Source organism: Anopheles aquasalis, chromosome 3 (assembly GCF_943734665.1).
Source record: "Anopheles aquasalis chromosome 3, idAnoAquaMG_Q_19, whole genome shotgun sequence".
In the NCBI taxonomy this organism is placed as follows: Eukaryota; Metazoa; Arthropoda; class Insecta; order Diptera; family Culicidae; genus Anopheles; species Anopheles aquasalis.
In genome coordinates, this window is record NC_064878.1 from 56,763,549 (window position 1) to 56,776,105 (window position 12,557).

General features: G+C 47.4%; 1 protein-coding gene across 1 annotated transcript in view; it reads right to left on the bottom strand.

The window, feature by feature from the left end:
- Positions 1-10,937, bottom strand: part of LOC126579111 (ecdysone-induced protein 78C) — a 16,289-nt gene extending 5,352 nt beyond the window's left edge. The window contains exons 1-2 of the mRNA XM_050242412.1: positions 10,538-10,937; positions 4,963-5,205 (exon numbers count right to left, since the gene is read on the bottom strand). Coding sequence (XP_050098369.1) covers positions 4,963-5,205; positions 10,538-10,937 — 643 coding nt within the window. The remainder of the gene's footprint in view (positions 1-4,962; positions 5,206-10,537) is intronic.
- Positions 10,938-12,557: the final 1,620 nt, after the last annotated feature.

The following is a 12,557-nucleotide window of genomic DNA, read 5'->3' on the forward strand; positions in this document are numbered from 1 at the left end:
GCGTGCACGAACGATTTACTAATCGTGCATAAGTGACAGTGTTTGACGAATGTTGTGCGCGTAAAAATGTGGCAAGGGTAAAGCTGTGTAGCGTAGAGACAAAGTATTTCAGATATTGTTCTTTGTTGTATTGCTCTGTGGTGTAATCCAACGATCATTGAGCTTCTGTCACCTCATTGCTTTATGAAGTAAAATCAGGGAGCATAACATTTTCAACATGTTGCATCATATCAATCGTTTAGAGTGGAAAACTCTATTTTTCCGACAAAATAAACAACTTTACAAACTATTTCAACCAACATTTCAACATCTTAGCTCTTCTACAATTAAAAGCCTATAAAAAACGAACAATACTTGTCGGGCACGTAAGCCTATAAGCTCTTGTAAATGTTCCGCTTTGTAATAAACGATTCAAAATTCTTCCTTAACTAATGTAGAGTTATTTTGTAACGAGAATGACAAAATAGTAGCGTCTAGTTAGAATAGTTAGGCCATTGTGATTTAATAAAAATTTCTTTCATGAAATTACATACCAAGGATAACGAGCATCTCATGATTACTTCAGAGAGATAATATCTCAAATTTAATAGTTATTTGACTTCGAAAGTAAGTAGATTTGATTGTAGAATTGATTACCGTAATATCCCAGCAAAAACGATGACTCACGAAGAAAAATGGGATTTGTAAAGTGTGATGATTATAGGTTGTAACAGTGGAATAACAAAAACAGGTAGTGTTAACAATAAAGAAGTAAATGCTTGAAGATCAAAAGGAGACAAAAACGAAACAAAACCAAATCGTATTACCCTAACCGAAGGTAATTGTTTAGCAAACAATAATATTCCCTTTATGATTACCATTAAGAGAAGGATCTCAAGAAGGACTTACACCAGCTACACTATTAATCCAATGGAATGACAAAATTGCACCGCAAAAATTAGCTGCACCACCTGTAGGATGAGGAGTCCTGGTCAGTTACACTTCAATGCACGAACATTTTAACGAATCACAAAACAACAATAGTTTGGCAGAAAATTCACCGAACTAGGTTAAGTCGCACTGCACAACATCACTGCACACGTCCGAGAGCGATATCAATTAACTCTCCTCGAGTTCAGCGGAAAAAAAGTCCCAAAAAGTCCTGTTACGCAGCTCCACGGGCAGCTGCTACCGGTAGTCACTTTCACTCGATGTCGACGAAAACGGGACACCCTTCAGTAGTGGCAGGGCGTCGTTCACGGGCTCAACACAGGACAAGAACACAGGACAACAAACGTGTCGCAAACGAACGGTGGCTCCGTCCTACTCGCCCAGCGTGTCACAACTCACTGAAAGGGCTCGATTTAGGGAGGCCGCTTGCCAACCGAAACGATCTAGCTTATCCACAAGGGCGATCCCTGCTGCTGCTGCTGCTGAACGAGACCCCAGATCCGAACCGATCAGCCGACACGGACACGTCTGCACGGACACGGTGCAGGCAAACCACTCTGAACCCAGCCAGCCAACAAGCAAGCACCCAGAAGACAAGACTTCCCTTTCTTCCCCCCCCCCCTAAAAACGAAACGGAACCGAAACCAAGCAACCAGCACACAAAAAAAAAACCCGCCAGCCCTTTCCTAAAAGGTTCGCAAGCCCTGGCGTGGCCACCTCGCTTACACAGACAAGCAGCGGCGAAAGGTTGAAGCCAAGCCGGAAAAGTTCGCAAAACTTTTCATTTCGCCTGCCTGCAGTCGTTGCATTACACACGCCGCTGCACCGCGCACTGCACTGCACTGCACTGCACTATCACTTTCCTTCCGCCTTGCGCGTCTTGGTGGTGGTCGGTGTGGTGGCGGCATCGTCGTCGTCGCCGAGTGTTCGCGTTGAGTGCGCACAGCGAACGCGAGAAGGTGTTGCATCAACCACATCGAAGAGGGAAAGGACAGGAAGGGAGGAGGGGGAAGCCTAGTAGGTAGCGAACAAACCGGAACACTTCCGGAAATGCAGTTGCCCAAAACGGAACCGCCACCGGGTCCTGGAAACGATGTTCGTACCAATACACATACCGGAGGCCAGCTTCCGGGGTGTGATCGTGATGGGGAGTGTTAGGGAGAATGGGAGTGGGAGTGGAAGATAAGAAAAGAGGTGAATGTAATGCAACAGACGCGTGAGCACTCACGAGCGCACTCGCGAGAGCACACGCAGTCACTATTGCACGTGATGCACTTCGTGGTGCATCATCTCGCCGGGTTCGGGGTCGGAAAACTTTCTCCAGCAGCACTCTTCGTAGGGTGTCTCTGTCCTCCCCACACATACATGAAAATTCTCCAGTGCCAGCGTACATAACCCGAACCCGAGCACCCGTTTTTTTTTTTTTGCCGAGCACACCGAGCTCTCGAGATGAGGTGACGTATGCGATGTGCCCGGTGTGTGGGAGATGGAAATCCCACGGAAGGGAAGGGCAGCACCATCATCTTTCTCCTTCAGGGGACGGGGGTTGATGCTGCAACAACAGCTGCATCTTGCAGTTGCGCCGGCGGGGAGGGATCGACATTTGGTCAGGCTTTTGGCGTGGCTCGAGGCGTTCATTGCACCGTGGCGATACCTGGAAACCTGGAGCCCTGGCCCTGGCCCTGGACCGATAGGTCTGGTTTGGTGTGGGCTTCCTGTTTCACTCGCAGCCACCGACAACAGACCGACCCGGTTGTCGTATCGCACTTTGGGATCGTTTTATGGTACACGAAAAGACATGCAAAAAGGAAAACAAGGTGCGACCATTTCACTCCAACGGAGCCCTCCCTCCCATTGTCGTACTGTAGCCACTCGAGAGGCCAGAAGAAGTTGAAGGTGGTAAAAGGCTTTTTTTCTCGCTTTATGCCGTTGCTGATTGCCGATGGTCGGTGGAAAATGGTGTTGCACTTTTCGAGTGTTTTTTTTTTGCGCGTTATTGTTTTCGGGAGAGTGTTGGTCCGGCTTCCGTTCTTGGAGCATCGTTCAAGTGCCACAACCGGTCCCTTTCTTTTTTCCAGTTAACACTTATGATGCCTCTGGGCGAAAGGTAAATGATGCAAAGATGAAGTGATGGAATAGTGGAAGGAAAATTCAACCGGGGACGTGTAACAGTTGGAATCAAGTACAGGGTTTAGTATTTTTTAAATGACTCAAACCATCAAGAAACACCATAACACTTTCGCTGATAATTTAAAATTAAGAGGGATCTTACTTAATATTAAATTAGTAACAGCGGAATAAGCTAGATAGTGAAAAGACAAATGAACAAATTTAGTAAATAATGATACTATCGAAAAATTATCAACCACAATACCTTTTAAGAGAGGGATATTATAGAAAACAGCATAACACACCAAGCATATGTATTGAAAAGCAGACAGTCAAGAAAAATACTTAATCAAATAATTAAACGCTGAAGCATAAAACATAATGTAAACATAGAAATATACGAAAAAGAAATTAATGTAATTCTGAATTTATATACATTCTGAATATCATAGCGATTTAAGAAAAATCAAAAAAAGGATAAAAAAGGAATTTAAATGACAGAAGTAAATCTACTATTTCACAGAAAGCTGCTTTTAATTCTAATGATAAAAAATATCGCGCAAACAAATAAATAAGGAGTATGATCCACAACATTGGTTTCAATGCAGCTTACAAAGCGGCCAATTTTCTTATAGTTAAAAAGCCCCCTAGCATAAGAAGGATGAACTCCTTCGCATTCCTGCCGCGAAAATGCATTTGTTTGCATCTGTGTTTGTGTTGTGCCAGCACTAGCCCCAGTACAGACCAGTACAGGGACAAATTAGCGAAACCAGAACAAAAAGCGAGCCACCAGAGTACTGCCAAAGACAACGGCATAACGGTACCTGACGTGCCCCCTGTCTGGCGTCTGGCGAAAAATACAGTTAGAACGTGCTGTTGTGCCCATCTTCCCCTTCTCGCTGCGGTCGTTCCGGTAGCGCCTTGGTCCTTTGTGGGCTGCTCCTCTGTACGGTGTAACCGTCCGTTTCGTTTGAGCGAACAGCCAACCCAACTGGTTCAACGGTTGACTGATGAACCGCAGTCTCTCGGTACTCTCCTCCAGTGACCGCCCCGAGTGGAAATCAATAATTGGTAACCCCTTTTCGGTCCAGTTTCCATTCTCTTTCCCAATCTTCTCCCCCTCATGCATTCCCTTTTCGCAAAGTACCAATCAGGGACCAGAGCTGACCAGAGCACCAGCTTTGCAATCCCGGAAATCGTGTCTTGAGCGCGAAAACTCAACTCAACTCAGACCTCTCAGAGCATTGGAATTTGCGTCCGAATGTTTGTAGCGAACAAAGGGAGACAGAAAGAGAGAGAGAGAGAGAGAGAGAGAGAGAGAGAGACCATGGTTCCGCCATGGATTGTCATTAACCAAATCAGCCCCCCTTCGCACTGGCTACCAGGGGAAGGGGCGTTGATAGCGAATGCATTCGGTTGCACTTTTCCCCGCGTGCCAACCGTGTTGCAATGGCGTGTGGTTGCGGCCAACGACATGCTTCGCCTCACGACGGCCGTGTCAAGATCCGTGATCATCCGTGATTCCCCCCACGGTTCCCGTTACAATCATCCGAACACCGACCATTGGCCATTCGCCACCGAAACGCAGGCAACGAGGTAATAAGCGACACAAGACGCGCGACTCTGGACGCCTGGACGCGTTGGAGCCTGTTTTGGACGAAAGAAAAACCAACCTCTCCTGTCACCTCCCCACGGTCCCCAGCACCGGTCGACATGGAAATTGAAAGTTTGACCAATTACCAAGTAGCTAAACTGCGTGCTCGTGCTCTCCGCACACTCGTGGGACTTGGGACCTGTTTGCCAGCTTTTCCGGTCTTTATCCCCCCATTTGTTAGACCCCTGGGAACCAGTTCTGTTACGTCATGGGACGCCAGAAAGGGCCAGTTAGCGCCGTTCTTGTGGTAGTAGCAAGCGAGTACTTACAGTCACGGCTCATGCCGACCGAGAGACACTTCTTGAAGCGACAGTACTGGCACCGGTTCCGGTTGAGCCGGATCACCAGACACTTGCCATCGCGCAGACACCGGTACTCGATCTGTTTCTGGATGCTGCGCCGGAAGAAGCCCTTGCAGCCTTCGCACGACGTCACGCCGTAGTGATAACCGGACGCCTTATCGCCGCACACCTTGCAGGCGACGAATGTTTTCGGTGTTGTCGTCGTTGATGGGGTCGTCGTTGAGGCCACCGTCGGTGATGGTGTTGTTGTCGATGCGGAACTTGCATCCACTGGTCCTCCTCCACCGCTGTGATCTAATTCGATGGAAGAGAGATATTTGGAAATAGAGAAGCAAAATTAGATGCATTCTGCTACTTATCAACAAAAATAAACAAAACCCCGATCGATCGAATCCAAGCAGCCTGTTTCATAATGGCGAATGGAGCGAATCGTGACGCATCGCAGCATCCATAAACCATCGGATCGATCCACAACCGTTGTGCACTTCTCTTCCTAGCCGTTACGGTGGCCAACGTATGCTAATCGGATACAGCGTAACATTGACCCTACGCGCGAGATCGATCGCCGATGATGCTCTGCATACATTGCATTTCGCATGACGCAGCTGGGGAGCGCGGGAGCTCGTCAGATACACACTGGTGCCGCCTATCGTCTGTCCCTAACCTAGCCCTATGCCAGGAGGTCTTTTCGGCCAGGAGGTTGGTGCATTAATGTTTCATCGATCGGTTCGATGCGTGTTCGTTGCATTATGTATTCATCTCCCCCGCACCGCACCTGGTTTGCGCATTTCTAATCACATTTCTAAGCGACGAGTCAGCGAGAGGCACCGCAGATTACCGGGGGTTTACCTGGTATGGTTCTGCCTTTCGGTGCCCCCAAGGGGATAATTCAGGCGGACAGCCGGAGGACGAGCGCAGGGCACATTACCATCCGGGTGCTATTTAAATCCGCTGCTCCTTTCTCCTCCATATTTAGCGAATTCTCCGTGTTCAGTGGCGTGACCAAGGATCGATCGGTGATAGTATCATCGCGGTGCAAGTCGAAGATGGTTCTACGCGGGCTCAAAGGGCAATGAATGGTAGCTTAAAAGCACCGTGCTGCTGTTGCCCTGTGGCATTGTTTCAGTAACTTATGCTTCCTTAAATGGCTTATCAGTGATCTGGTTTACTTGGCCGGAATGGGATCATATCCTATCGAGATGGATTACACATCACGACCAATGCTGTCGAATGCAATGTCTGGGCAATGTTCAAAGTTCCAGAGAGAATGAATTCAATGATTATCGTTTACAGCTACGTTTGTGTCTCCGGAGATGCATTTTAAATCTATTTCTTTGAATAAGTAATAATATGGAACGCTATTTATGGCGCAAATCGTAAAAAATAAGGAGAAAGAACATTAATGAGAAGAAATTGTTCGAACAGATTAAACACTTCTAGTACATAGTCTTCATTTCATTGCTCCTTGAAACGTTATAAGAACACTCATTAAATTAATTTATCGTTTATGGATGTTGAAGCTAGGATGCTCAAAATTAATTAATTTGCTAGAATAGCTAGCATATCTTTAAGTAAAAATGCTGCTAGTGGTTATTATGTTTCGAAACATAAACTATACGAATAACTCTAAAGAATGACATGACTAGAACATAACATATTCGTGGTTAGAACGACGGAGTAAATTATTCTACAAGGAGAAGATAAGGTAAAAGAAGTGTTGATTCCAATAGAACCAACGGCTATTCTTTTCTACTTCCATTAACATTCCAGGACCAATCAAAGAATTTTCTCCTTTTATTATAAAAGCACCAATCTTGTATGATTAACTTAAACAGTAAAAAATACACTGGAAGCTTCTTTAAATTGCGAAACGGCGCAAGTAACATTAAATATCTCTAACCTGGAATCTAATTTTCTCTTTACTTGGATTCTCTTTTACAACATCGTACAAAGCAACTAGCAGACAAGCACACACATCTTTGGGAACGCCTCCACCCATGGTTACAGCTATTCAACTGATCGCATCCACTAGATTTCAGTATGCAGCATCTTCAGCAGCAGCAGCAGCGAAAGGTATGTTGCGCTATGCTACCCTTTTATGCTTTATGTGTCTGGGCCCATGTCTTCGCATGTTCTTCCTCTACTCTACCGCCTCCACTCCCCTTCCTCAAGAGATGCACTTACAATTGCAAATATTTCAATTTCGAAGCTCCATTGATCAACATGATCAGTCAGCCCGCTCGTCCGCGCGATAACTTCCCCTCGCGGGGAAGGAGAAAAGGGGTAAAGAGGCGTGTGTTCCGCGATTTTCTGTATCTCTTTATGTTGGTTTCGCATCTCGCTACCATCTCTCGCTTTATGCTTCGCTTATGTTCGTTCTCGGTGCTGCTGCTGCTTCCAATCGCCAATTCGAACCCCATAAACGGTCAAAACAACACACGCACGCACACCTGGGAGGGAGGGGTTGATGAAGGGAGCTCCGAGACGTGTGGTTCCATCGAGAGGTGGCAGCGGGGTCCGTTTGGGGTGGGCGCAAAGAATGGGGCGCGAGTTCGTTGAACTTGCGCGCCGTATCCACCGTTTTTGTTTTGCTCCGCATTCGTGACTACGACCGAGGGGTGGGCCAAATGAGGGAGCCCCCACTCGAGAGGGTGGACAAGTCGTTTTGAAGGAGGCGCGGCACGCGCGAACGAGTTGGCTCGAACGAACGAAAGCTCTTGTCTTGGGCTGGCGGAAAGCTTTAACGGCGCAAAGAAAGGTTCGTTCCCGTTCTCTAGAGGTCCACGGTGGCTGTCGTTAGGCCAGCGATTGGACCTAAGAACTGAGGATTGAACGTGCAGCAGCAGCAGCAGCAGCACAGAAGATGCATTCGAGTTCCACCTTATTTATGTTCCCAAGTGGACCTATAGCTTGAGGCTAGATGCTTCAAATGATTTCCAACTGACTGCTGATGAAGAAGATGAACGGATGTCGCTCTAGGTCTTAGCTTATGCAGTTTATTTGCAAAATCACTGCGGGAGCAGGGAATATTGCGTAACCAGAACTCCAGAGTAACAACAACAAACCCCGATGCCACTCATCCATCCTGCAGAGCCTTCGATAACACTTCTACGTCACTACTGGATGGCAGAATGAAGGAAGGGAATCGCTTTTTAGCGTATTGTAGTTATTAATAAAGCTCATAAAACCTGTCTAACGGTACCGTTTCTGCTTAGCTTGCTATCCTAAGCCCACCAATGTTCTTGATTCGCGCACGCAACCGAACGATAAAAAGCCATTCACAATCCTGGAGAGAAGCGAAACCATTGGACTCTGGACTCCTGTGGATCAGCAAAGTCAACAGATGAGAGATGACCAGCCAGGATGGATGGATGGAGTGATACGCCGAAGATGATGATGATGATGATGATGATGATGAGAGAGCAGAATGAGCAGATTGTGGATGGCAAAAAACCAAGCAACCACTGGTCACCTTTTGACCTTCTCTACGGATCCAACGATTCGAAACAGTTGGAGCAGAGCTCATGTCCCTTCAGTTCTGTCCAGAAAATTGCAGATGAAATCATGCAAACCGGGAACTAGACGAATCGCACCGATCGACAACCACAACGAACAAGCTGATCGATGAGTGATCACGTTCCCAAAAAATTCTCCAATACGCGTGCCAGTTAGAAAGCTTCGCGGATATGTTCAAATCCCACTTTTGCGCCCTCGTGGCTTTCGGGTGTCCACATTCTCTTTAACCGCCCGTGGCGGCGTGTGTCCCGTTAAGCAGCTCGTTCGAGCTCATCATCGGCTCGATCATCGATCAGCGGGCGTGTTTCGTGCTCACTCACTCACTCGCACACATATCATTCTCATCCCGCACTCTCCAGCGAAAGGTAACAGACGATATCATCATGTTCAGATCAGGCAGCAGCACGCGCGCGGGCTCATAATTAATGAGTCCTATGCTCATCGACGGCGACGACGACGACGACGACGAATGGTAGAAGATGGTATGCTTTCCGTGTGTTTTTGTCGCTCGCGGGATTATTCCCTATCGGCTGCGTGTTCCGTGGCGATGGCAAAAGGAGGACGATCATATGCCCCTATCGCTCATCTTTTTGCTTAACCATTCCTCATTCACCTGGCTTGCTCTTCTGTTTCTCTGTTTAGCTTTGCGTTGCGTTGCGTTACGATTGTTGGGAATGGCTTGCTGCGAGTGAACCATCCTAGCTAACACCCGTAAAGCAACCCAGATTACCTAATGGTTTCGCGACATTCCTTCCGCAGTCAGTGGGCCGCGCTACCTCAGCTGTGCTCCAGCTTGTTGCTGCCCCGACACTGGTAACTGACCACCAAATTTCGTATGCGTAGCCAGGCGATGCTGCACGGGAATTAGCATTTGTTGGGCGGCCTCACCGGACTCACCTACCTCACACTTGGCGTGCTCGCTTGACATTGGGTCAATGACAGAGCATTCGATGTTGGGCGATGTTCGCGGATTGGTTCAATGCACACCAAAAGTCCGTACCGTAACGTGCAGTGCAGTGAATGGAAGTCACTAGCTCGCGTTGTGCCTTTGGAGGAGATCCCGATTTTACGGATTGCTCATGTCCTCCCCAAGGAATCTTGATCATCGCTGGTGGGGGATTCATTTTTATGCGCTACACCATGCCCTGCGCTGTGTGTTACGGTGCGATCTATTTGCACGCTTCCCGGCTTCGCAGGCAAAGAAGGCCATTGACCTTCCTTTTCCTTTATTTTCGGGGCCTTTGGCCAGATCGAACCGAGAGGTATGTATGTGCATAAATTGTACTCCCCGTTCCTGCCAGCCTGCTGTGTGCTGTTTTGGGCCACCGATAGGTTATTGTCAACTGACTGTTTTATCCTGACCTCGGTAGAGTTATTCCTGGTTTCCCAGTTTGTACGCCACGAATTTCAATTCCTTGCGCCACAGAGGGAGGGAGCGAGAGGATGACATCGAACATTCCCCTATCGTCATTGCATTCGAGAGGTGTGCTAGGAGATCGGATGAGATCGTAGAAGGCTACGGAAACTGATTCGAATTGGTGTGTTGTTTTGGTGACTAACGGATTGGAGTTTTGAATTTCCATCGTTATTTTTCGGGTTCCGTCCATGGCGGATTGTCAATATGATTTTATCTTATGAGGAAGTCCGTTGATATCATGTTGCTTGAAAAGTTTAAGAACTCGTAACAGCCCTTCCAATGAAGTAAGAGCTTAAAAGGGCGACTTGGGACAATTGACGTGGACAAAGATTGGTCTGCAGACAAACAGGTAACTGAAATTATCTTAATAAAATACAAAATGGACAGCGAAAATAGAGTTTCGTGCAACAAAAGCTGACGTCTTTCGTCGTGTTCTCAATTTAATTTTAATAAACTTATGTCTTTCAAACAAATTTTACAAGATCTTTCCATCGATGGATTTTAATAACTAATTCAATCTCAATTCTCATTTCCACCACACTCGTTCCACCTCATGATTGTGATTGTTGAAATAATCCTCATTATTGTTTTCAAAGTTGATTGAATTGACATCACTGCTGCTCTTACCCATGCGTCCTCCGGTACACGAACGCTGTATGGCATCGTAGCTGGACGAAGACACGGTTGTCGTCCGATCCGGGCCCACAATCGAACCCTCACCACCATTCCGTTGGCCGATTGGGCGATTTGACGTCCCGAGCGTGACCATGCCGATGCCGAGCTGGCCACTCACCGTAGGGCTAGGCGGGGTATCACCCCGGGCCGGTGAATCGCTCGACTCGTGATCGCTAAAGCCACTCTGCGTGTTTGAGTCTTCGGGCGTATCGAAAAAGTGTAAATTAAACTCGGACCCGGTGTCGAAGTTCACCTCGGCCAGATCGTCATCGATCTTGGCCAGCGCTGGGCTGAGCCCGGTACTGGCCGGCCCATCCAGTGAATAGATATCCATGGCCCACACAACGAACCCGCAGTCGCAATTGACTAAACGAACCGACACCAACAATCAGCTGCAACACACAGCAAACTCATGGCACTTGCTTTTTTTGCTGGCACATACTATCTCATACGCTATCACACGTCTCCCTTTCGTTGCATTCCGCCGTTACACTCCCTGCATCGATCACACTGCATCTGCACGTGGGGACACTTTTGCTATGCAACGCAGCGAACACTCATCGCGATCGCGCCCCAAAACACCGTAAACCAAACCGACCGACCGACCAAACCGAACCGAGCACGCTCCTCGCTGCTGCAGCACCGCTCCATTCACTCCATTCTGGCGAGAATCTTGACGCAAACTGAAGCGACTGACGATCGGAAAGTAAACACCCGCTTAATCCAGTCCCGCATGCGGCTCCCCCCGGGGGAAAAGGAAGGGTCCAGGTGACTCCGCACACTCCACGCCATCAACCCGTACGCAAGAACTTCTTCGGAGTCGCGAACGACGACGTCGCCGTCGAACGATCACCGGCTTAGGCGGTGGTTGGACGTTCTCCTTCTTTTCCTCCTCTTTGGTGCGCGTATTCTGCTCACCGGCGTGTGTGGAATGAAACTTTCATGTTCTGCCTCTCTCTCTCTCTGGCTCTCTTGTGCTCTCTCTATGGACGAGCGTAGATATGCTAAATCTCGGGATCATCCTCGGTTTTCGGATGCCCCCGGGGGCATTTTCATCGAGAAGCGTATGCATCTCCCTTTACTTTTTGCGTTTTCATTGCCCCCGACCGCCCCGTAAACCTGGCGAGTGGGGTGAAATTGTTGATATCTTTCTCGAGTAGAGAGAGAGCAGCATCATAACTGCCGGAGGAGTCGTTTATTGTTTCGACGAATTCAACACTTTAGGTAAGATTATCTTTCAGGATGGTGGTGCGTATTGTTAGAAGCGTGACGGGACGGAACGGAACGGAACGGAACGGTTATCGAGATTCTCGAAAGAAGTAGCAAGTAATGTTGTGTAAAGTGAATCGTGAGCCTATTATGGTATCGTAAAACTCATAACATCGGAGGAAAAGCTGAAGTAAAACATTTTTTTATGCGGTATCTTTTAATAAACACAAGCAAATCTAATTACATACAAAATAATTGACTATACTGCATGATATTTAATTAATGATAATGAAAAAATATGCTTTCATAATTTCATAAATCAAAATTAAATGTAAGAGAGCTATTTAATGTGTAATTTATATTCTTTCCGTGTTTCAATACAATTTTAAACATTATGACATATTTTGATCAAAAAAAAAATAACAGAAAAGTGTTCAAACAAAATGTTAACCGATCTATCAGCTTAACCAATCAGCTGCAGCAGCAACCGTCCCGACCATCCCGAAAAGTCCGAAACCGTAACCGTGACGCGATTTCATGCTCACATGCGGAACATGCAGTGACATGTGACCCCCGGTCAACATTCCAGCGGCTCAAGTTCAATGTTGCACCGTAAAGCGTGCGCGTAACCATGAGCCAATGGGCCAATGGGCTCGTCGAAGCCGACAAACGAACGCAAGCAACCGCAACAAGCCGGCGATAGGCTGCCATGTATAAATCAACGCGAACCCGAAAGCTCAAGCAG